The sequence below is a fragment of the Salmo trutta genome, chromosome 1 (assembly GCF_901001165.1).
Source record: "Salmo trutta chromosome 1, fSalTru1.1, whole genome shotgun sequence".
Taxonomy (NCBI): Eukaryota; Metazoa; Chordata; class Actinopteri; order Salmoniformes; family Salmonidae; genus Salmo; species Salmo trutta.
In genome coordinates, this window is record NC_042957.1 from 27,077,154 (window position 1) to 27,101,982 (window position 24,829).

Sequence of the window (24,829 nt, forward strand, 5' to 3'; positions counted from 1 at the left end):
ACACTCAAAGGACTTGTTATTCATGGTACCTCTCCTGTCTCATTCATATTTTAATGGAGTGTAAGCTGATTTATTTAATAAACAAAATGTGCTGGAAGGTATCAGTGTGGTATTTTGGAAATGCAGGACTCAAAAATGTCAGTCAGGGATCATGCAGTTCATTAAAGGTTTAATTTCCAGCATTTCATTTCAATGCCCCTTGTAATGCAGCAGGGTGATATTACACATGTTCTAAATGTAATTGTTCACTCCTTTCATGTCATTGATTTACCCATTTAAGATTTTTTTTAATATGATGAGACTTCAGAGTGAACATTCCAGTGAGGTCCACTCAATTATCTGCTCTTAGAGTTTCAGCACATTTTAATAATCGCCAATGGCTGTACATTACAGTTCAATTACTGTTATCAAACAAACACTAAAAGGGAAAAGAGAAGGTCATCTTCAAAGCTTGGCTGGATAAATCTATTCAAATAACCCATCAGACTGTTGCTGTCTCTACGGTGTGGAGCACTGGCATGCTTCAATATTTCCCAGTTCAACATCACTATGGAAATGTATAAAATGATGAACAATGACCCAAATACTTTCATTGATTTGTTTTAATAACGGGCAAATGAGTCCTTCCTTTAAGTACACATCGATAAATAAAATGAACAATTTAGAAATATTAGAAACACAAAATTCACTCAAACTTCTGCATATTTGAGGATGGACCGATCTACTGCTCAGTCAAAGATAAGAGCATACAAAAGTACAAGTTTCGTGAAGGGCTTTCAACTAAAGTGACAATACTGTACCCCTGGAATTACTTCTCTATGGGGCGGTTTCCTGGACACAGATTTAGCCTAGTCCTAGACTAAAAAGAATGCACAATGGATAATCTCCCTTAAAATAGCTTTTTAGTCTAGGACTAGGCTAAATCTATGTCCAGGAAACCAACCGTATATGTCCCCTTCTTGTTGAACAAAAGTCCTCCTCTTGCTTGGACAGTTTTGTTTACTAAAGCAGACAGTATCAGTATATACAAACAGGTCACCAACCACCAATCAATTTACACATTTTATTTAAATTGTGTTGATGCAGAAATGACAGTCCTTTCACCCGAGAAAATAAGACAAATAGATACTGTATTGAAAACACAGTAAAGGGCAGATCGATGTCGCCTGAAAATAGGGGATTATATGTACTGTCTGCTTGAAGCATTGGGCTACTTACTGTACGTAAAATCCATGAGAAATGTGGTATTTTTTTAACCGCAAAACGAGTACGTTCCCAAAACGTGCATGCATACAAAAGGGGATATGTGTGTTACACAAAAGTGTTATCAAACTACAGTGAATAGGTTGTTTGTGTAAACTAATATAAGGAGTATTTTAGCAGGGGATAAATGCACTGTTTTAACATACAGCCTCAGGAAGTCTTTAGTGAGCAACTCACTAGTTACAGACAGCCATGTTGGAAGCTCCACAGCAGGAGGCCAATATGGAGACACAGATGTCATTGTTGTTTACAGTGATGTTGGGACAGAATTGCTTTCTTCAGACGGATACAGCTGGGGTTGCTGTAGATTATAGGGTAACGGTCTCAGTTCTTCTGGGCCAGATCAGCGCTATAGTGATACAGTGATTCCGGGGGACAATGGGTCTCATTCTTTGCCAGTGGTAAGCAACTTCAGGGCCTTCTGCAGATTCTGCACTGCCGTGCCCACGTCTTCGTACTGCAGGGCACTGCCGGCGTACTTGCAGTACTTCTGAGCTCTGGTGTAGTCCTCTGGCGTGAGGCGCACGTCACCTGCCGAGACGAAGAATACGAAGTTCCTTTGAGACAAGTGTAATTATTGAAAATAAAAGTTACATTCTATAATGTGATCTCTTAATTAAGAGAGATTGTGTGCGAGTAACACACGCCGCTCCTATTTTACTCCCTCACTGACCCGCCCTATTAGGTCATAAATTGTCTGAGGCAGACGAGCCTGAAACAGCTCTCTGATTTCTCCCTTAACTCAAAACGTATTTCACAAATCCAACCACACTCTGCAATATCACCAGAATTTGAGACACTGGCCATGAGTCCCATGCCCATTTTTACAATATAAGACACTATTTAAAACTCTTAAAGAACCATGTCGGTCTAGACACATATGCTAAGCATTTTAAATTTCTTCAGAATTCAAAATGGTTTAAAGCACATTTGCGGTAACATGAGCATAAACATTGAATGGTGTGTTTCAAAATGATAGGTTTCTTGTGTATATGTTAAGTAATGTTAATGCCTATTTATCGGTATGGACAATGACTAAGAACATGTGGTTTTGAAACTTGTTAAAAACTAGAGGGAGGAAAAACTGAGGTGAATAATAACATGATTCAGGATAATTGCTTACCCTTTCACTCCGCTACAGTGAGTGATATACTAAAATATGATGATCATGGACCAAATTTCCCCAATCTTGCATTGTCTACCGGTCCCATTTACAAAAATGTTTAAATAAACATTACGGGCAGAAAGTATTCATGTATTAGCCACATGGCAAAGGATGCATTTGTGGCTTGCCACAAGAAGCTCCCATTTACCACCAGGCATTTAAATGATAGGGTTAGGCTGAGGTTGGGTAGATTCTGAACACTTGTGTTAAATCAAGGCAGACGCTGGTGGGCATTAAGGTCATTTTATAACCTTGGCCCTTCAGAATATACCACTATGCAAATGCTGTTCCATCTGAGGAAAGATCTGCACAGCTCTGAGGGTGGTTACTCCGCTTAATATTTGGGGGCAGGTTAAATGGTCTGGTCAAAGACCATCACTGCACTCTCAACTGTTTTCAAAACATCGCTAAAGCCTCCTCAAATAGAGAAACAGAATGTCAATATTCTAACGTTTATCTGTTTCTTCTTATTTTGCGTGGCTTTGAAGGTCATAAATTAAAGTGATACTTCAGGAATTTGGCAATGAGGCCCTGTATTTACATCCCTAGAGTCAGATTAACTCGTGGATACCATATTTATGTTTCTGTGTCCAATATAAAAGGAAGTTAGAGGTAGTTTCGTGAGCCAATGCTAACTAGTATTAGCACAATGACTGGAAGTCTATGGGTATCTGCTAGCATGCCAGTCATTGCGCTAACGCTAGTTAGCAATTGCGCTAGTGCTAGGAACAGATCAGGCCAAATCACAGGTGAACAGCATTGTGTAAATATTATGCTGTACACTTTTATTCTATAAACTTCTAGCAGAGAATTTAAAAAATTTGCCTCAGTGTATTTGGTAATGTTATGTAAATAAGGTATGCTGTTTTTATTTTTAATACATTTGCAAAAAATTTAAAAAAACTTTTCTTTGTCATTATGGGGTATCGTGTGTAGATTGATGAGGAAAAACATTAATTTGATCAATTTTAGAATAAGGATGTAACGTAACAGAATGTTGAAAAAGTCAAGGGGTCTGAATACTTTCCGAATGCACCGTACGTCCTGTGTAACACTGTCACACTGGCTCCTGCTGAGTAAGCCATGTAATTATCACCTCTCATGCCAACCAAACGCTGTGTTTTCTGCTCTCTATTCATTAACATTTATTAAGGCTGCATTGTCATGACACTGCAATTGGTAATGTAGTCATTTTCTTTTCATCAGCATGTGATTATTTGGGTTTTGTCTGTAGTCATATTTTTCCCACCAGTGCTGGAAACCAAGAGCCCAAAGTCTGTTTTCCATAAAGCATTTTATGAAGAGACCTGCCGTGTGCCAGTCTTTCTCCACCCCTCACGCCCCCCACCCTTCGTCTCCTCACAGCCAGGAGGTGGTGGTTTTGGGGTGTGGGTGAGGTGAGGTGAGTTGAGCCCCAGGGTGCCTGGTGAAGGGAAGGGGGGTACTATGCGGTCCCTGTCCTGTTCTCACTCCTTACCTTCCTGCTCTTACTCCTTACCTTCCTGAGTGGCACTCCGCAGTGAGGGGTCGACCGCTGGAATGCTTCGGGGAACAGGCACTGGTTTAATGGCTTCTCCTGCTAACACAGGGGAACAGGGCAGAGTTAGTCCAGTCCACCTCTCTAGTCCACCCAGAACCTCTAGAGTCCAGGAAAAACAACACAGGGAACTTTCAACTTCTGCTACGCCACAACCAAGAAATGTGTTGGCTAACGCTGGGATATGACTTTATGATGTATAAAGACAAGTGGTTTGAGAATGCATTTGGAGACCAGCCCTCAGTCCATTCACTCCAGCCAAACGGATGATTGACTGCAGATCTATGATGAAAACAGGTCACATTTGATGATCATAATCTGGAACAATGTTCATTTTTCTCCTCACAGCCAATGTATAGACTCCTGAAACAGGTTCCAGCTACATTGGTCCAAAAAAACAAGGAAAGTCCTGGGGGAAATCTGTGCAGCTATATTTCATGTGTTTGTATTGCAGGATCTGGGGTTTGCAGCGTGGCGTGCCGCCCCCGATTCAATTAGCGCCTGAGCACCTCTGGGGTCACTGGGTGGATACCAGTCATTTCCTCTGTGCCTGGGAGCCAGTGGGCTAATCACAGAGGACACAGGCAGGCCCTGGGCCTCCGGGGGAAAGCACCCTATCAGGGCTTCAGAATGGACCCTGCTCTCACTGACCCCCTGCCTTCACCCCTGGCTCTGCTCTGGCTCTGATCTTTAAAAGGTAGAGTGAGAGATTGATAGCAGGGAAAACAGGAAGACATGCAGGGTAAAGTCAGCAAGGCCAAGACCAGGACAGACCTCTCCCGCCCACGGCCTGCCAAGACTGAGTCAATAAGGAAACTATGATAAATCTCAACTGTCCATATTACATCCACAACCTATGTTGGTGTCCTTTATCATCAACAGCAACCTTAATGAGCCTGTGGCATATTAATAATAACCACTAGAGAATGAATAAACAAACATATCTTGTTGGTCTTTGTCTGGTGAGGCTGTTACAAATGACTGAGTGTTGGCTGCTTTGTGTGAGGCAACTGTCCCCTGGGTGATATGGGACACAACAAGTCAGCCGCAAAGAAAGCAGTCATTAGGGTTCATTACACAATCCTGTCTTTCCGCTCACAAAAGACCTGCCAAGGAAAAATGCCAAAATGGTATAATGGCAAAGTGTATCCCATAGGCTTGAGCAGAGCTGTACTCAAGTTATGCCAGGGGGAACACCACTCTGTTATACATCAGGAGAAGTTTGCGAAAAATGGTCAGATGAAGAATTAGCCTAGTCAACCTAGGCAGGCAAATAATTAGTCAAGTCTATGTAGTCTTCATCATGACCATTCTGTCTCTCTGCTAGAGCTGATCATGTTTGTAATCACAAAGAAAGACTGCACTGATCCATCTAAAGATATGATCAGCTCATGGGATGCAATCTAAAGGCTCTGATGAGTGTTGTGGATGACTGTACCTGCAGGTGGAGGGAGCTCTGCAGGTGTGTTGGCTGGGCAGTGGGCTCCAGGGGGGATGTGGATATTGTTGTAGTTGGTGGGGGGGTAGGGGGGACCCCCCATGGACCCAGGCCCCTGGTTTGGATCCCCGAAGCCGGGCTGGGAATGAGGTGGAGACTGGGGCTGAGCAGACTGGGAGGAGGGTCCCCCTCCACCCTCAGCACCATACTCCTCATCTGGGGAGACGAGGAGGGAAAAAAAGAAGGGAGGAATTTAAGATACAGTTGAAGTCGGAAGTTTACATACACTTAGGTTGGAGTCATTAAAACTCGTTTTTCAACCATTCCACAAATTTCTTGTTAAACTATAGTTTTGGCAAGTCAGTTAGGACATCTACTTTGTGCATGACAAGTAATATTTCCAACAATTGTTTACAGACAGATTATTTCACTTATAATTCACTGCATCCCAATTCCAGTGGGTCAGAAGTTTACATACACTAAGTTGAGTGAAAATTATGTCATGCTTTAAAAGCTTCTAATAGGCTAATTGACATCATTTGAGTGAATTGGAGGTGTACCTGTGGATGTATTTATAGGCCTAATGCCAAACTCAGTGCCTCTTTGCTTGACATCATGGGAAAATCAAAAGAAATCAGCCAAAACCAAGAAAATTGTAAACCTCCACAAGTCTGGTTCATCCTTGGGAGCAATTTCCAAATGCCTGAAGGTACCATGTCCATCTGTACAAACAATAGTATGCAAGTATAAACACCATGGGACCACGCAGCCGTCATACCGCTCAGGAAGGAGACGCGTTCTGTCTCCTAGAGATGAACGTACTTTGGTGCGAAAAGTGCAAATCAATCCCAGAACAACAGCAAAGGACCTTGTGAAGATGCTGGATGAAACAGTAAAGTATCTATATCCACAGTAAAACGAGTCCTACATCGACATAACCTGAAAGGCCGCTCAGCAAGGAAGAAGCCACTGCTCCAAAACCGCCATAAAAATGTCAGACTAAGGTTTGCAACTGCACATGGAGACAAAGATCGTACTTTTTGGAGAAATGTCCTCTGGTCTGATGAAACAAAAATAGAACTGTTTGGCCATAATGACCATCGTTATGTTTGGAGGAAAAAGGGGGATGCTTGCAAGCCAAAAAACACCCTCCCAACCGTGAAGCACGGTGGTGGCAGCATCATGTTGTGGGGGTGCTTTGCTGCAGGAGGGACAGGTGCACTTCACAAAATAGATGGCATTATGAGGATATATTGAAGCAACATCTCAAGACATCAGTCAGGAAGTTAAAGCTTGGTCGCAAATGGGTCTTCCAAATGGACAATGACCCCAAGCATACTTCCAAAGTTGTGGCAAAATGGCTTAAGGACAACAAAGTCAAGGTATTGGAGTGGCCATCACAAAGCCCTGACCTCAATCCTATAGAACATTTGTGGGCAGAACTGAAAAAGCGTGTGCGAGCAAGGAGGCCTACAAACCTGACTCAGTTACACCAGCTCTGTCAGGAGGAATGGGCCAAAATTCCCCCAACTTATTGTGGGAAGCTTGTGGAAGGCTTCCCGAAAAGTTTGACCCAAGTCAAACAATTTAAAAGGCAATGCTACCAAATACTAATTGAGTGTATGTAAACTTCTGACCCACTGGGAATGCGATGAAAGAAACAAAAGCTGAAATAAAATCACTATTATTCTGACATTTCACGTTATATAAATAAAAGTGGTGATCCTAACTGACCTAAGACAGGGAATTTTTACAAGGATTAACTGCCAGGAATTGTGAAAAACTGAGTTTAAATGTATTTGGCTAAGGTGTATGCAAACTTCCGACTTCAACTGAATGTAGTTTGCAGTCCCTCAGACCTCGGTCATGGAGCTCATATTGTTTGCACACAGATTTATACTAAACTTTTCACGTTGACAATGGACAACTAGCCTGCCCCCATATCACGTCAGTTATCATCTGATAAGGCTGAACTTACGCAAGACTGAATGTTAAGTACTGATATGAGGTATAAATCTATAAACAACCCAATAAAATATATTACGGCAGATGAAGTCAGAGGACAACATGCAGATATACTGCCCACTGAGTTATATCATTTCCTTGCTGTGGCAACAATATTAGAGGCTGACTCAAGATTGTAGGATACAACAATAACTCAACCAAATAGGCCACAAACACTTTTTCATCAAAGCACAACAGGATGTTACACTTTATCTCGGTAAATCTCTTTGAAAAACATTTCCCAAATTTTTCTTTTCTCCAATCATGTGGATTTTACTTCTGAAGCTTAAATTCGCAATATGCTTCAATCTAATCCGAAGACCATGATTGGTTCATTTGTCACTGTGGAGACCATGGCGTGGGTATGTTTCAAGATGAAACCACGTGCACCACCAGGTCCTAGACCAGCCATCCTCTCCTCACGCCGTCTTGTGCAAACAGGAGGAATGAGTCACCAAGGAGGCCCTTTTTTCCTTCATGCAACCAGTGATGCAAAGGAACGTTACAGGAAACCTTATAGCCATGGAAGTGGATTTGAGCTTCCAACACACAAGGACAGCTTCTTGGCATGGATTGGCTGAGATGAATTAGAGATGGCCACTTTGGGGCAATGTGCCAAGTGCCGACATACTGCTCAAACGGAACGATGTGAACACTAAGTTGTGGAGAAACATACCAGGCATTAAGCCTAAGTTTTCTTATGCAAAGATGAAACCTAAGATTGAAAGAGAAGTACTTGAGTAATGACAACATAAAAGACTAAACATATTTGTCTTTAAAAGACTTGTTTTTGTCTGAATAGACTTCAAAAAGTGTCAAGTGTTTTGTGTGTACTGAACTTCAATTGGCTTAACAGGAAAAGGTTATCTACTCAGTCTTTGAGCTGCGATATACACCATATGTTTCTAAAGCACAGTGAGCCAAACCCCAGAAGAACAAGCTTAAATCCTGTAATGCCGAGAGAGGGAGAAAAAAAAAGAGGAAATTCCATTTCATGGGTATGGCGCCTGTTTTTTAGACTCATTAAACGTAATACTACGCTCCAAACATATTTTGGAGTGACCAGATTTAATTTAAAGAAAATATTAACCTCAAACATATTTTCAGAGATTAAAAATCATACATTGTATGTGCCTACATGTGCTATATTTGACACCACTTTGGACATAGATCCCTAACCTCCATAAAATGACATTATGAAAAACAGACCTCAACACATTTTCATAGATGTTTCTGTGTCAGTCTTAAAACCACTTCCTCTGCCAATATTTGTGTTTCTCTAGCATATTGTCCCGTTTTCCCCCAGACTCGAGGTGAAATAATATGGCTGGGGGAGGCTAACACAAATAAACCGTCTAGGCTTATGTGACAACGTCGGCATTTGTCGTGGTGCGAAAGGCCGTTAGTCTACGGGAAGACCCAGAGGATTGAGGGGCTAATTGGAGGGAGTAGGCCACATGAGGATGGGGAGGCCTGGTCCCAGAACATCTCTCTGAGATATGGAGAACTATGGAGCTGTGTAACCGGAACCGGGTATTTTCCCTGCAGACACTCTCCTTGCTCTGCTCTGGTCACTCACAGCCCAGCTCTGCACAGCCTCAGCCTCACACACTGAGCAGCATTGTATCCTACTTACTTACAGAGGGGGGATCTTGATTGCTCCGAGATAAAACCCCCCTACCTCGCTCCTCTCTTTGGATCAGATGAAACTCCCACGATTAGAGCCACGTGAGAGAGACAGACAGTAAAGATAAAGTCTCACATTATGTCTGAATCAGTGAAAGGAGCAGAGACAGGAGCTGTAGTTGAGTGTTTCGCCAATGGCCCACTTAATCTTGATTTGTGCCAATAACAGTTGGGAGTGATGGGCGTTTTAAATGGGTGTTGACAGCGACTCTAGCACAAGGGCTTGGTTCAGTCTGACCCAATAAATGGCCAGCAGGGTGAAAGAATGCACAGGGATAATGAGTGACAGAGACTGTGAAGAAGGGATCGTAAACAGATGGAAAGATTTTATCGAATGCAAGTCTCGAGGCTCGGAATGCTGCCTTGTGCATAGGACAGACAATCCCAAAGACTGAAAGGATATGCATTCAATTCAGTCCTGCAGTCACAGCCCAGTGATACACTGCATAGAAACTTTCCTCCTCGTAATGACACTCCGAAATGATAAATCAGTATCTCTACTTGCACATTCATCTTCTGCACATCTACCATTCCACTGTTTAATTGCTATATTGTAATTACTTCGCCACCATGGCCTATTTATTGTCTTAACTTACCTCATTTGCACTCACTGTATATAGACTTTTTGTTTTCTTTTGTTCTACTGTATTATTGACTGTATGTTTTATTTATTCCATGTGTAACTCTGTGTTATTGTAAAGTGTAGCAATTCGACACATATCGTGGCCAGGCCGCAGTTGCAAATGAGAACTTGTTCTCAACTAGCCTACCTGGTTAAATAAAAGTGAAATAAAAAATAAATAAAAAATATTTTAAACCAATAATAAGATTCAAACAAAGTAGCCGCAAGGCAATTTTTGTGCTGCTTCTTATCAGAGTTGAGCTGGTGACAGTCTTCTACTTGGCCAAAAGGACAACTCTCAAACATGGCAGATGATGGATAATGTAATTGATTGGCAACTGCAGAGGTACTGAATGTTCTGAATGTTCTAATCCTAATGATAGACTGAAAAAGACACTTCAGCACATTATTGATGCCCTGTGAGAAAACGTTGACCGTATTTGTAGCTTGTGAAGTTGAATTGGAGTTAAACTCGACTTTCCATGCTTTGCCCTGAACACATTGCTTATTTGAGATGTGACCTTATTTTTTTGTGAAATGTTAAGGAATCAAATACGTCTGTACTAGTTTCCATCGTTTGGTGGCATGGCTACAAAACAAGCGTGCCTTCACTGACTGGACTGGACTTGTGGGCAACATGGCAAGCAGCTTGCACTTGTTTGTTCTGCCTCTGGCTCACTCTTCCATCGGGACAGGGTTCAGCACCACGGTTGAGGCCTGGGGAAAATATGCTAATCAACAAAGTTGCTTCCTATTGGCTCTCTGTCATTTCAACAGTGTTTTCCTCCATTCCGTTCCCCTTGCTAATCATCTCTTCCTCCTTGGAAGTGGAAAGTCAAGCAAATATGTATCTGAGACAATGCAGTCACTGTGGGCCCTAAACAAAGCAAGATTTATTCCCACACGTAGGTTTCAATAACCTACTAAACAGGTCAAATATAAGACAGTAAAACCAATAAAGTCAAAATGGCTATGAATCTAAAATAAGCTAATAGAAAAATCTGAAAATCTATCCCATATCAAAATACAGTAAAACCAATCAAGAGCAAAAAGCCCAAAACGAACACCCAAAGTACAGTCTGTGCTCATCATTGTAACACGTGCTATTTTATTTTCCATTTACACTCTGTTTTCATGTAATAATGAGCAACGGACCACCCTCTTCCTGAGTTGTTTGACAGACATGTGGAAACAGTGAGATGCAGTGATAAGATCCTGATGTGTGTGGACTGAGTTAGACTCAATACGAGGGAGAGGAGAGAGTATGATATCAGCTTTTTCTTGGCAATGTTACATATCAGTGGGAATAACCATGCATGATGTCACCACTTACAGAGGGAGGCCCACATTCAAAACAGGCGGAGAGGGAGGGGAGGGACGTTACTCTCCCCACACAAAGAGATGAACTACACCAGAAAGTAGGCTGTCTAAAACTAGCCTTCAGACAGTCATACTGTAACTTCTATTCATTTGTGTGGCTAAAACAAAAGAGATGAAATAGGTGACAGACCAGCCACATGTTGATTTAGAGACCCTGTCCCCATAGTTTCAGTCTGAGTGCAGGTTGGGTTGCAGTAGAGTGGAGGGCTCCAGAGGTGACTTCATCGCTGACACGTGGTGCTCAGGTCAAAACGTACTGTATCACGCCCAGCAGATGTTCGGAGAGGAGCACAGTGATCTAACCGCGCCATGCTCTGCTTCATATCACACTCTAACCGGTGGTTAGGAGGGTCCCCCGGCCCTGTCCACCACAGGCAACATCCGCCCCGCCTGGCCGACCACTCAGTTCTAAGTCTGAGATGTAGTTACTCTGGGAGTCTTGGTCTCTAAAGGGTGTTAAAATGTACACTGACAGACACACATGGGCCCTCACACACAAACCAACATAAGACTGACGTATGTAACACAATAATACACACTCATTTTAAGACTGTTCTTAACCAGTGGATGTCAGCCGCAACCTTCAATCCAAAGGTTTAGTAACATATACTTCTTACACCACAGCCACGGGGTAAAACTACCTACCCTGGGCCCTTCCTGACCCTCTAAGGATAAGGGGTTGAAAAAAGAAAATCATTAAACAAATATCAGCTCTCTCTCACACACAAACACACACAAAGCCACTGCGAGCCCCCGCTGCTGCACTCTCAGACTTGATAAGGCACACAATGACGGCCAACCTTTACTGACTGAAGTAGCACGTCACCCAGACGGAGGAAAGCGGGTCTAAAAGGTTCCTGAAGGAAAGGCCAGGAGAAGAGGTATTTTCTTAACAGGTCATAGTTTGTTTGGGTGGCTGTGCTGATAGAATATCAGTCCTTACCATATGTTTCCTCTTCATAGCCAGCAGGGCCAGCCTGGGGGGTTTCACCACTCTTCAGACAGTTGTGGATGTAAGTGGCCTTCCATCTCGCATACTTCCTGTGCTGGATGTTCTGTAAAAGGGTAAGGAGAGAGGGAGGTGGTGGTGAATAACACAGAAATAATCAAGATAAGAGAAGTGAATTAAAAGCAATTAGATAAACAATGGCGACTGGAGGAAAAGGGCTTATGATACGACTGTTTTGATTTTCCTTTGGCTTACGGTGGAGGGATGGGGACAAGGTGAAGAAATTGCTGTGGTTTCTAACACCCAGGTCACGAAATTCATTAGAAGTTCTATGGACCTCATTTAAAAGTTCCCTCCTTGGTAATCTTATCTGTGGATGAATTAACTGGAAGTTCTTTGGAGGAGCTAGTGAAAAACTTCACTAAAGTACAGATTGACTTTAGTCAACAAGCAAATCCAGGTAGTTTCTGATTTACCACAATGAATTCAATTAGATGACTAAATCAGTCATATGCACAGGGTCGCAGACGTAATTGCACGGTGCAATGAAAACTAAAAGTCAAGTAACTTCTAAAGCAACTAACACTATCATAATTCTAATCTAATCTACCCCTGGAGATAACAATATACTAGACCTGAGGGAAGGTCTGATGATAGCTACGATTTAACAGGCTCACATACAATCTGAAGAAGCTCTCTAGATCACCATCCACTAAAAAAGTTTTGTCCCTCCTCTCTCTGGTGCTGAAATGTCCCTTTTTTTTGTAAGAAATCCAATCTCCCACAATGCATTGTGACGTGCTTTGTATAAAAACGTATCTCCAGTAATCAGCGAGTGGGGGACTCTGAGGCGCCATTGTCTGGGTTAGTGTTACAGAGAGAATGCTCCGTGTTAAAGCAGCCTGTCCAATGAGCTTTCTACAGAGGGAAAATGCCTGGCCCTTAGGGGGGAGAGAGCAGCCATTCAATGAAACATTGTCATCTGCCACAGTACATCTGCAGCAATGGAGACCCATGGAGATGCTTTAAAAAAGGCCTCTGCTGCGGAGATATAGTCGGTCTAGTTGTCTACTGTCCTGGAGAGTCTATACGTTACAGTCTTCACTATTTTCCCCCTCTTATTCTTTCCATGTCTTGGATTTTTTATGGTTTTGAGAGCAGCTGTGGACCGATGGAAGGATGGAAATGTGGATAGCCAGTTCATAATACTTCAGACACATTCACACAGTGTAAATGTATTAAATGTGCAGAAATAAAAATGTAGATGTATTTACAATATAGTCTATAGGGCAGGATAAGGGTATTCTATATTGATGACTTACCTCCTCCGATAACTCGCCAAAAACTGACAGGACATCTAACAAAAGGCTAGATGTGTAGAAGGACTTAATCATATTCCTGCAAAGAAAGACAAATATATATTTTTGTAAATGTTAAAATTCATCACACTGTTGGATTCTTAATTAAGGCATACTGAAGCCATTAAACTCAAGTGTTGAAAACCTGCCAGCCAATTGTGACAAATGTCTACAACAAGAAATGCTGCTTCACAGAACATGGATAATTCAATAATTCTCAAATAAACTCAGCAAAAAAAGAAACTTCCCTTTTTTAGGATCCTGTCTTTCAAAGATAACTCATAAAAATCAAAACTTCACAGATCGTCATTGTAAAGGGTTTAAACACTGTTTCCCATGCTTGTTCAATGAACCAAACAATTAATGAACATGCACCTGTGGAACGGTCGTTAAGACACAAACAGCTTACAGAAGGTAGGCAATTAAGGTCACAGTTATGAAAACTTAGGACACTAAAAAGAGGCCTTTCAACTGACTCTGAAAAACACCAAAAGACATCTGCGTGAACATGCCTTAGGTATGCTGCAAGGAGGCACGAGGACTGCAGATGTAGCCAGGGCAATAAATTGCAATGTCCGTACTGTGAGACGCCTAAGACAGCGCTACAGGGAGACAGGACGGACAGCTGATCGTCCTCACAGTGGCAGACCACGTGTAACAACACCTGCACAGGATCAGTACATCCGAACATCACACCTGCGGGACAGGTACAGGATGGCAACAACAACTGCCCGAGTTACACCAGGAACGCACAATCCCTCCATCAGTGCTCAGAATGTCCGCAATAGGCTGAGAGAGGCTGGACTGTGGGCTTGTAGGCCTGTTGTAAGGCAGGTCCTCATCAGACATCACCGGCAACAACGTCGCCTATGGGCACAAACCCACCGTTGCTGGACCAGACAGGACTGTCAAAAAGTGCTCTTCACTGACGAGTCGCTGTTTTGTCTCACCAGGGTTGATGGTCGGATTTGCGTTTATCGTCAAAGGAATGAGAGTTACACCGAGGCCTGTACCCCTTGAGCGGGATCGATTTGGGGGTGGAGGGTCCGTCATGGTCTGGGGGCGGTGTGTCACAGCATCATCGGACTGAGCTTGTTGTCATTGCAGGCAATCTCAACGCTGTGCGTTACTGGGAAGACGACATCCTCCCTCATGTGGTACCCTTCCTGCAGGCTCATCCTGACATGACACTCCAGCATGACAATGCCACCAGCCATACTGCTCGTTCTGTGCGTGATTTCCTGCAAGACAGGAATGTCAGTGTTCTGCCATGGCCAGTGAAGAGCCCAGATCTCAATCCCATTGAGCACGTTTGAGACCTGTTAGATCAGAGGGTGAGGGCTAGGGCCATTCCCCCCAGAAATGTCCAGGAACTTGCAGGTGCCTTGGTGGAAGAGTGGGGTAACATCTCACAGCAAGAACTGGCAAATCTGGTGCAGTCCATGAGGAGGAGACGCACTGCAGTACTTAATGCAGCTGGTGGCCACACCAGATACTGACTGTTACTTTTGACCCCCCCCCCCCCCCCCCCCTCTTTGTTCAGGGACACATTATTTAATTTCTGTTAGTCACGTCTGTGGAACTTGTTCAGTTTATGTCTCAGTTGTTGAATCTCGTTATGTTCATATAAATATTTACACATGTTAAGTTTGCTGAAAATAAACACAGTTGACAGTGAGAGGACGTTTCTTTTTTTGCTGAGTTTATGTGGGTTTGTCTCTTATGTGGTTGCATGATAATTGGATCCAAGGATCCAAACAGGTCCAGAATGACTAAACTAACTGTCTTGGGATTCAAATAGCAAACTATTTGCCCTGATACAACATTAGTCATGACACTAAGAGAGAGGACTGTGGGTCTGGAGCTAGAGTTCAGAGAGGACACCATTTGTGGGCATTCAGTGTAGATCACACGAGCGGAACCAGGGAAGGTAAACATGTCATAAAATCCCACAGCTGGTTCCAGAAAGCATAAAAACAGGGATGTAAAAAACACAGAAACATAGGGGCTTGCTTTCTAGGGGCTTCCAGTCCAGAGGTGTGTCATGTCAATGTAAGCCTTGTATTGGAGCCGAACAGAGCAGTGCAGAGCGGAAAGTAGACCAATGTATTGAAAAGCTGAAGGAAGTTTCTTATTTCAGGGTTAGTTCCCATAAACATTCAACTCTGCACCTCCACACATGACATAACGTAACATTTATGGGTTGTTTATATAGGTCCAGTTTCTTGTAAATCAATACTTTTTGTGCCGGAGTAGAATATTAATATAGCCTAATTCTCGTAATACCGACATGTATTTTCAAAGTTTTTCCCAAATGTGGTTCTACATAGAACTGATGGCACCAGTTTCACTACAGACAGAAATTATGACAATCTATCCATCCATCTCTATATACAGTGCATCTGGAAAGTATTCAGACCCCTTGACTTTTTCCACATTGTTACATTACAGCCTTATTTTAAAATGTATTAATTTGGTCCCCCCCCCAATCTACACACAATACCCCATTATGACAAAGCAAAAACAGTTAAAAAAACGAACAAAAAACCTGGAAATATCACATTTACATAAGTATTCAGACCCTATACTCTGTTGAAGCACCTTTGGCAGCGATTACAGCCTTGAGTCTTCTTGGGTATGACGCTACAAGCTTGGCACACCTGTATTTGGGGAGTTTCTCCCATTCTTCTCTGCAGATCCTCTCAAGCTCTTTCAGATCGGATGGGGAGCGTTGCTGCACAGCGATTTTCAGGACTCTCCAGAGATGTTCGATCGGGTTCAAGTCTGGGCTCTGGCTGGGCCACTCAAGGACATTCAAAGACTTATCCCGAAGCCACTCCTGCATTGTCTTTGCTGTGTGCTTTGGGTCGTTGTCTTGTTGGAAGGTGAACCTTTACCCCAGTCAGGTCCTGAGCGCTCTGGAGTACGTTTTCATCAAGGATCTCTCTGTTCCATTCATCTTTCCCTCGATCCTGACTAGTCTCCCAGTCACTATCGCTGACAAACTTCCCCAAAACATGATGCTGCCACCACCATGCTTCACCGTAGAGATGATGCCAGGTTTCCTCCAGAAGTGACACTTGGCATTCAGGCCAAAGAGTTCAATTTTGGTTTCATCAGACCAGAGAATCTTGTTTCTCATGGTCTGAGAGTCCTTTAGGTGCCTTCCGTCTGGCCATTGTACCATAAAGACTGTTGGAAAGGCATTCCAAGTGACTACCTCATGAAGCTGGTTGAGAGAACACCAGGAGTGTGCAAAGCTGTCATCAAGGCAAAGGGTGGCTACTTTGAAGAATCTCAAAAATAAAACACGTTTTTGGTTATTACATTATTCCATGTGTTATTTCATAGTTTTGATATCTTCACTATTATTCTACAATGTAGAAAATAGTACAAATAAAGAAAAACCCTGGAATGAGTAGGTGTGTCCAAACTTTTGACTGGTTCTGTCTGTATATACACACACAAATTAGATAGATAGATCTATATATCAATCTATACACACACATATATATATATATACACACAATATATATATACACACACAATATACATACCTACACACACACACACACACACACACACACACACACACACACACACACACACACACACACACACACACACACACACACACACACACACACACACACACACACACACACACACACACACACACACACACACACACACACACATTGACCTTAAGTGCATTCAATTATTAGACACTGGGTTCATTTAATGTCTTCAATTTCCTATAAAAACAGATTTTGTGAGCTCGAAACCATACTGCGTCAATATACAGTGTAGAGCAGCCACTCTGTCTGTGGCCATCATTAATCCAGGCTGACCACATTTCATCCATTCCCATTTAATGGACTGCTTCTCTAAAAACCAGTCCTGCACAGCGCCGTGGAAACCATCCTGATGTCTGGGACAATCCCAGTAAATGCCTCCACACCGGCTCACTTAAACCTGAGGTTAATTAAGATTGGATTCAGTGAGAGGACGATTCAAGGCCAGACCGCTACTTCTGCAGACCTAACTGAAGGTTGTGCAATGTTTTTGTGGGTTTGTTGTTCATCTCACTGTGGTGTTGTGGAAAGCCTGTTGACAAATGGAGACCCAGGCCTATTGCAGATTGTTCAACTCTGCCCATTTCTCAGCTGTACACATCTGATGTACGTCGTTGGCATTTGGTGTCATGACATAGAGGGTGGGGAAGGGGAGGTAAATGTGAAAACAGGAAGAGCTGAAACACCATGGAGGTTCATTTACAGCACATTCCAGCCTATATTCTCAACACAAGTGTGCGCTTTCATGGCTTTTATCTGGCTGTTCAGCACATTGGACAGGAACTGGGCCTGCCTCGGGCTATTTACATGCATTATGTCAAAGGCTCTGGACAGAGATCCTCACAAGAACTCAGTGATGGACTTCCACCCTTCAGCTATGAGATATTTTATCTCACCCCACTTTCATGCACTGTATTTCTTTTCAATATGAGGAAACAATCTTTCACTGGAACAGATGGATTTGAAAACACTTATTTTTTTTACAACTGACCTGAGCTTAATTCTGAAAGAAATGTCAACACTGGTAACCTCGTCCCCAGGCTTAATTGACACCGTACTGTATATAGAGCCTGGTAACACTGTGCTTCAAAATGGAAGTTGAAATGGTGTAGTACAAAGTTACAGTTGCATTAGATGTGACTATGAACAATTTAGAAAATCACCTAGCAAAATGAATGTATTACATTGACCATATTATTTAGAAATTGATTCGGAGTTCGGACATATAAAGTATAAATGTGAAAAATATTTCCAGATGCGTACTTTGAGATTTTCCAAACTCACTTATTTGTTTAAATCACATGCGCTGCCCGCTTTGAAGTCCACAATGTACAGTAGGGGGGAGGTTCTAAGGGTTATGCTAGATGGTAATGGACTATGAGATCAGCCAATTAAAACCAGCAGTTGTTTCATCCACTCCTGCCATAGGCTTTCATTCAAGTTCCATTCTGAGGCGTTGTGAAACCAGACGGTTCGACAGAGAAAGAGCCAGCTGGTGGACGAGATTAACACTGGTACTGACAAGATTTTAAGCCTTTGAAATTCAAACCCATAACTGGACAGAAACATAATAGGATAAAAGTCCAATGCATGTTAAATTATTTCCCTTTTATACTCAATGGATTCCCTAAAATACGTGACCATGCTGTTATTCCTGCAATTACCACCATTTAAGACTAGACTAAGTTATGTACACACTTAATGGCAATCAACAGATGAAACATTTTTTTTTTTTAAATGATGCATTTAGGGAAGCTACTTTTGTTTCATCAAAAGTTAACTTGTTGAGAACAGGATATGAATCATCAGAACCATTTTTCTTGCAACTCAAGTGATGAGTGAGTTTAATGAGGCTTTAATAAAAACATTGCTTGTTGCTTAGAAATAAATAAGCGGATTAGTGAAAACTTGTCAGCTTAAAATATGGGCGCAACGTTTTTAAAATCTAAATTGCTACCTTGCACAGGATGAATGGGGGAGAGAGACATATGCAAAACGGATCGTCTTTAATTAGACCTGCTAAACTAACATTTTCAACTTCTCTCCAGTGTTCAGGACTGTGGCTGGCACTATATCTGGGGCCTGGAGTCACCACATAGGAGACAACATCCTGTACGCCAGGGTTCTCCAACCTTTTCTAGCATGAGAGCTCCTTATAAATTGGCACATTATTTTCTTCCCCTCTCCACTGCAACTCTTCCCCAGGTTTTTTCCTGTCAATATACCTGGTAAGATCTGTGTTTTTGTCCCCCACATTTCTGTTTTATATTTTCCCAAATTATGTTCTCAGTTACATTTTTGCTGGTTTTAGATGATTAAAAAAATAAAATTCACTCTTAAAATGTAAATTGTTCATAGATAAAAAAACAAAATAGGATGTTATGAGTCCATGTCAACGCTTAAATTACATCTGAAGACAATTCTTTTTAGGTCTGGAAGAAAACTAACACATTTAGATTTGTTGGTGTAATTCCCCTTTTTAATTGGTCATCTGGCCCTTTATTGCGCATCTAGCGAGAGAAGAATGTGTGTCTAATGTGCCGGTCTAGTGATGGCTCTGTACTGCTGCTCATTTCATGCCAAAGTTCGCAAATAACAAATAATACATACAAATTATATACTTCTGCCAGGTAAGCCTACTTTGCAGTTAACATTTAATTGAGAAGGTTTTGAGGAAGTATCTCTGTCAACCAACAGGACGGTTATCACATCAACTGGCTACACGTGGAGTGAGACACGTGGGGTGAGACACGTGGGGTGAGACACGTGGGGTGAGACACGTGGGGTGAGACACGTGGAGTGAGACACGTGGAGTGAGACACACAGACAGACAGGCAATATTGCTGGAAATTAATTGGCACGTTTTGTGTTAGGTTTGGCTTTTTAAGCCAGTAGTGGCTAACTAGGGGTGGAATAACGTCAATGTTGCGTTGATTAGAATGGTAGCTTGCGGATACTTCTGAGATTCGTTTACGACAGTTTGCAGTGAAACACATGAACATTGCATGAACATTCAGAATTGTTTGGCAAGCTACTCATACGTGGGCTGCGAGTTACTGGTAGCTCGCGATTGACCTGTTGTAAACTCCTGCTGTACGCATTAGTGTTGATTGTGGTTCCTGAAGTAATGGGAGTGCTGCTGTGTAAAACAGGGCTGTTATCTCTCACAGGCAGTGGAGCTGCTCCAGTCCAGACCCGGACTGCATAAATGGAGGCCCTGGCTGGCCTGGCACCCACAGTTTATGGAAGACTCTGCTTTACTGTCCAGTCCTGCTGCTGTTGTCAGTACCCACAACACACTCATAATGCCAGCCAGACCTGTAACGCTACACCTGAATGGCCAATAGGAATCATCTGGCCCCTGTGGCAATATATTCACAGACATGGCTTTGTTGCTAATTTTAGACTCTGGACTGGACTCCATGTGCAAAAGCAACAGTGTGATTATTTTGTGTCGTGGTTCAGTGAAAGGAAATGGTAATCATGAGGGCTTACGTATTGGAACCAGAAGAAGATGAAGAAAAAAAAAAACTACATTGGAACCAGTCCATTACCATGCTGAAATTCAAGAGGCAGGGAGCGACCTGCAGCTACAGTACAGCAGGCTGACTCTACACAAGCTACGCGGGTAGTAATGGTGAGTGAAGACATAGCCTTACTTGTGGAATCTTCCTGACCGATCCTCGTTGTCAGCATAGAGGAACATTTTTAAGGCATAGTTTTCGATGTGTGCATTGCCGACAACTTCATGGGTGATTGAATCACTGTCAGTCAGCTCCTTCTTCATCTGAAAAACACAACAGCATCAAATCACACCACTATGTCCTGCAGGCAGGCACATCCAAACTGAAAAACCACAGGCTCTAAGTGGCAAACATTTTTCAAAAGGCAAATCAATCAATACAGAGTAGTTTGGAAACGCATTCACTACTTTTTCAGGTGTTAGAGTGTCTTCAGAAAGTATTCACAACCCTGGACTTTTTCCACATTTTCGTTGTGTTACAGCCTGAATTTAAACTAGATTAAATTGAGATTATTTGTCACTGGCCTACAGACAATACCCCATAAATGTCAAAGTGGAATTACGTTTTTTGAATATTTTGTAAATGAATTAAACATTTAAACTATTCAACCCCTTTGATATGGCAAGTCTATATAAGTTCAGGAGTAAAAAGTAATTAAGTCACATAATAAGTTGCATGTTTAACATGATTTTTGAATGACAACCTCATCTCCGTACCCCACATATACAATTATTTGTAAGGATCCTCAGTCGAGCAGTGAACTTCAAACACAGATTCAACCACTAAGACTCTTTGAGCATAGTGATGTTATTAATTACACTTTGGATGGTGCATCAATTCACCCAGTCACTACAAAGATACAGGCGTCCTTCCCAACTCAGTTGCCGGAGAGGAAGGAAAACACTCAGGGATTTCACCATGAGGCCAATTGTGACTTACAACAGTTACAGAGTTTTATGGCTGTGAAAGGAGAAAACTGAGGATGGATCAACAACATTGTAGTTACTCCACAATACTAACCTAATTGATAGGTTGAAAAGAATGAAGCCTGTAAAGAATATAAATATTCCTAAACATGCACCCTGTTCACAATAAGGCACTAAAGTAATACTGCAAAAAATGTGTCAAAGCAATTCACTTTTTGTCCTGAATATAAAGTGTTCTGTTTGGGGCAAATCCAATACAAGTTATTACTGAGGACCACTATATATTTTCAAGCATAGTGGTGGCTGCATCATGTTATGGGTACGTTTGTCATCGCTAAGGACTGGGTAGTGTTACAGGATAAAAAAGAAACGGAATGGAGCTAAGCACAGGCAAAATCCTAGAGGAGAACCTGGTTCAGCCTGCTTTCCATCAGACACTGGGAGATTAATTCACCCTTTAGCAGAACAATAACCTAAAACACAAGGCCAAATCTACACTGGTGTCGCTTACCAAGACAACATTTAATGTTTTTACTTAACTCTACTTGAAAATGTATGGAAAGACCTGAATATGGTTGTCTAGCAATGATCAACATCCAATTTATTAGAGCTTGAATGATTTTGAAAATACATATTTTTTTTAAAAAGGGCCAATGTTGCGCAATCCAGGTGTGGAAAGTTCTTAGAGACTTACCCAGAAAGACTCACAGATGTAATCACTGCCAAAGGTGCTTTTACAACGTATTGACTCAGAGATGTGACTACTTATGTAAAGGAGATATTTCATTCTCAAATGTGCAAACATTTCTAAAAACATGTTTTCACTTTGTCATTATGGGGTGTGTAGATGGGTGAGAAAGAAACAATCCATTTTGAGTTCAGGCTGTAACAACAAAATGTGGAATAAATCAAGGGGTATGAATACTTTCTGAAGGCACTGTAAATCTTTCAACTGACACAAAGTGCTCCTCCTAGATTCCTGGATGCTGAACAGCACACACAGACGCAGTGCATACATAAAGGGAGCCTGTGTACTGTTCTGTGCATGGACCGTGTGACAAATCTGCAATGGCTGTGTTTTTTCTGAGAAGTGAGGCTTTCCATGTGTGACTCATTGATTCCTGGGATGCAGCAGAGAGCACACACTTTAATTCCACTCCAGAACACTCTTATAATTAATAGAGTATAGCATGGTGGGGTGGAGGGTCTCTGGAGACGCACCAACAGATAATAACATGGACAATAACCAAGGGATGGTTTTACCACACTCATTTCAATAACGCTGGACAATAAACCTTGTACAGAAGACCACTAGTAAACCACTGACCAAAAGGACATTGGATTTCCCCGGAAACATCAAAGCCAGTAGCCAAGAACTGGCACTTAACTTTATTACACCTCTCTTACATGACAATGAGTCATCTATGACAATACCAGTGACTTTAAAACTTAAGTCATTCTTCTCTACCCTAATTGTGATTGGGTAGTGTTGTCAAGTTGATTTTGTCTACATCCTTATATGTTCAACCCGTTTGCCCCTGACAAGTTAAATGATTGCTGTGTCTTAATGCTATTGTGTCTTAATGGTTTGTAGTGGCCAGTGCCCAAAAATGCATCCGCAAAGCTCACTTACTGCGGCGGAGGCAGCCGCTCTCTGAGATGTTACAGTCTGCTAGAGAGCGTCAGGTTTCCTTGTAAAATCAGTAAAGCAAATAATACTGGTTACATTTCAACAGGTGGACTCTGCTCTTCTGAATGGACGTACTGTTCACGTTTTAATGAAATCTCAACCTATCCTTAAGGCAATACACAGCACAGTACATCACTTGTGCTAAAGTGTAGCGGAGGACTTTAAAACCAACTTGGAAGGAAGCATGCCGACTTTATAGAAAGAAGAGTCAAGGATCAAACTCCTAATTAAATCAAAGGATTCAGTTTGGATCACACCACCACTCTGGGTTCTCTAGAAATCCATGTGGTACGAGAACAGCTTTAAAAAACACAATTTCCCATAGTTCAGGACAATATTTCCATGAAGGGCCGCTTCTTCTTTGATGGTGTGAGTGACATGTCTTTCTTGTAGCCCTTTTCAAGCGTCTTAAAGAAAACCCTAACAGACCAGACCCTATTGACACTCCTGTAGAGGGACTGTAGGAGAACAAAAACAAACACAGCCAATGCATTGAAGTGACTGGGCATGCAATGCTGAAGACGCCCAATGCTGCGATCAGGAAAACAACAACAGCCGTTTCCATGAAACCGTTGCCCATTAGTGTATAGCCTAACTACTGGCAATATCTTCCACCAGACCTTTCTTGCCTAATCCACTGCTCTAAGAAAGCTAATTAAACGATGCAGGGAACGAGCCAAGATTGCTTCTACCCCGGCCCAAACAGCAATCAGCAGCCTGAGTGATGGCACTCAGCCAGCCATACTGGTCAATATGCTGAGGGCTGGGCTGCGGGCACGATTAAGCTTTTCAATGCCAGAACAAAATACCGATTGTCATCTTAATTATCCATTCTCTGCTCAAAATAACAATAATTGGTTGTTTGTTTACCTAGAAATGTGTGGCTTTAGTGGAAATTAAACTGTCATTTGCTGAAATGAGAAAGTTCCACATGGTGTGGTGTAAGATTTCTGTTTCTTCAGTTTCATACCCTGCATCCACTTCTGGAATGAAATGAAAGTCTTCCTTACTCATTTTCCCATGATTAGGGGGGAAACATAAAACAATGATTCCACATTCACTTCCAGAAATATCATACAAGGCACAAGACAAGTTTTACAATCTGTACCGAGTCCATATTGACCTAATTTGCGATAGTGGGTTAAAAGTTAAACGTGTAATTTCATGGTTTCTTCACCACCTTTTTAAAAGCCCTTTAGACCGGATGTATCCACTGGGGCTGGCTAAGACATCCCGTTGCTGTGACATTTAATGAATCTTACTACAGCAACAGTAAAACCTGGCTCAGGGGACAAGAAATCCCAGGGCTTTCTTTAATTGGTTCCAAAATGTCTATAAAAATCCCTGGGCACAGGAGCAAACAGTATCCGAGGTTGCTTCCTGCTCCCCATTTTAGAGGAACACCATAAACCCTGTCTTTTGAACTCTGATGTGAATACAGTGCTCTCAAAACGTTGGGGTCACCACATTTCTCAAAGGAAACCATTTAAAAAGATAGAAAAGCTGTTCAGAAATGGCAATTTTTTCATAATTACGTAAATAGATTGGTTTATTATTGGAGCTTCCTTTCCACGACATCTAACAAACATTCCTCAATGAAGGATGTACATATCAAAGAGTGAATGTTTGACAGAGAATAGATAAAGAGAACATTAATCGTCATATACCAAATCTTAGTTTTCATGCGATTCGACCTATGGTGCATTAAAACC

General features: G+C 42.0%; 1 protein-coding gene across 2 annotated transcripts in view; it reads right to left on the reverse strand.

Moving 5' to 3' along the window:
• Window positions 1–587: 587 nt before the first annotated feature.
• Window positions 588–24,829, reverse strand: part of LOC115192686 (vacuolar protein sorting-associated protein VTA1 homolog) — a 42,255-nt gene continuing 18,013 nt past the window's right edge. The window contains exons 3-8 of one of the 2 annotated variants that reach the window (XM_029751461.1): window positions 20,637–20,764; window positions 13,367–13,442; window positions 12,039–12,150; window positions 5,404–5,619; window positions 3,927–4,007; window positions 588–1,794 (exon numbers count right to left, since the gene is read on the reverse strand). In XM_029751461.1, the coding sequence (XP_029607321.1) occupies window positions 1,649–1,794; window positions 3,927–4,007; window positions 5,404–5,619; window positions 12,039–12,150; window positions 13,367–13,442; window positions 20,637–20,764 (759 nt within the window). In that variant the 3' untranslated portion in view covers window positions 588–1,648. The remainder of the gene's footprint in view (window positions 1,795–3,926; window positions 4,008–5,403; window positions 5,620–12,038; window positions 12,151–13,366; window positions 13,443–20,636; window positions 20,765–24,829) is intronic. The other variant, XM_029751470.1, reaches the window with a different exon arrangement.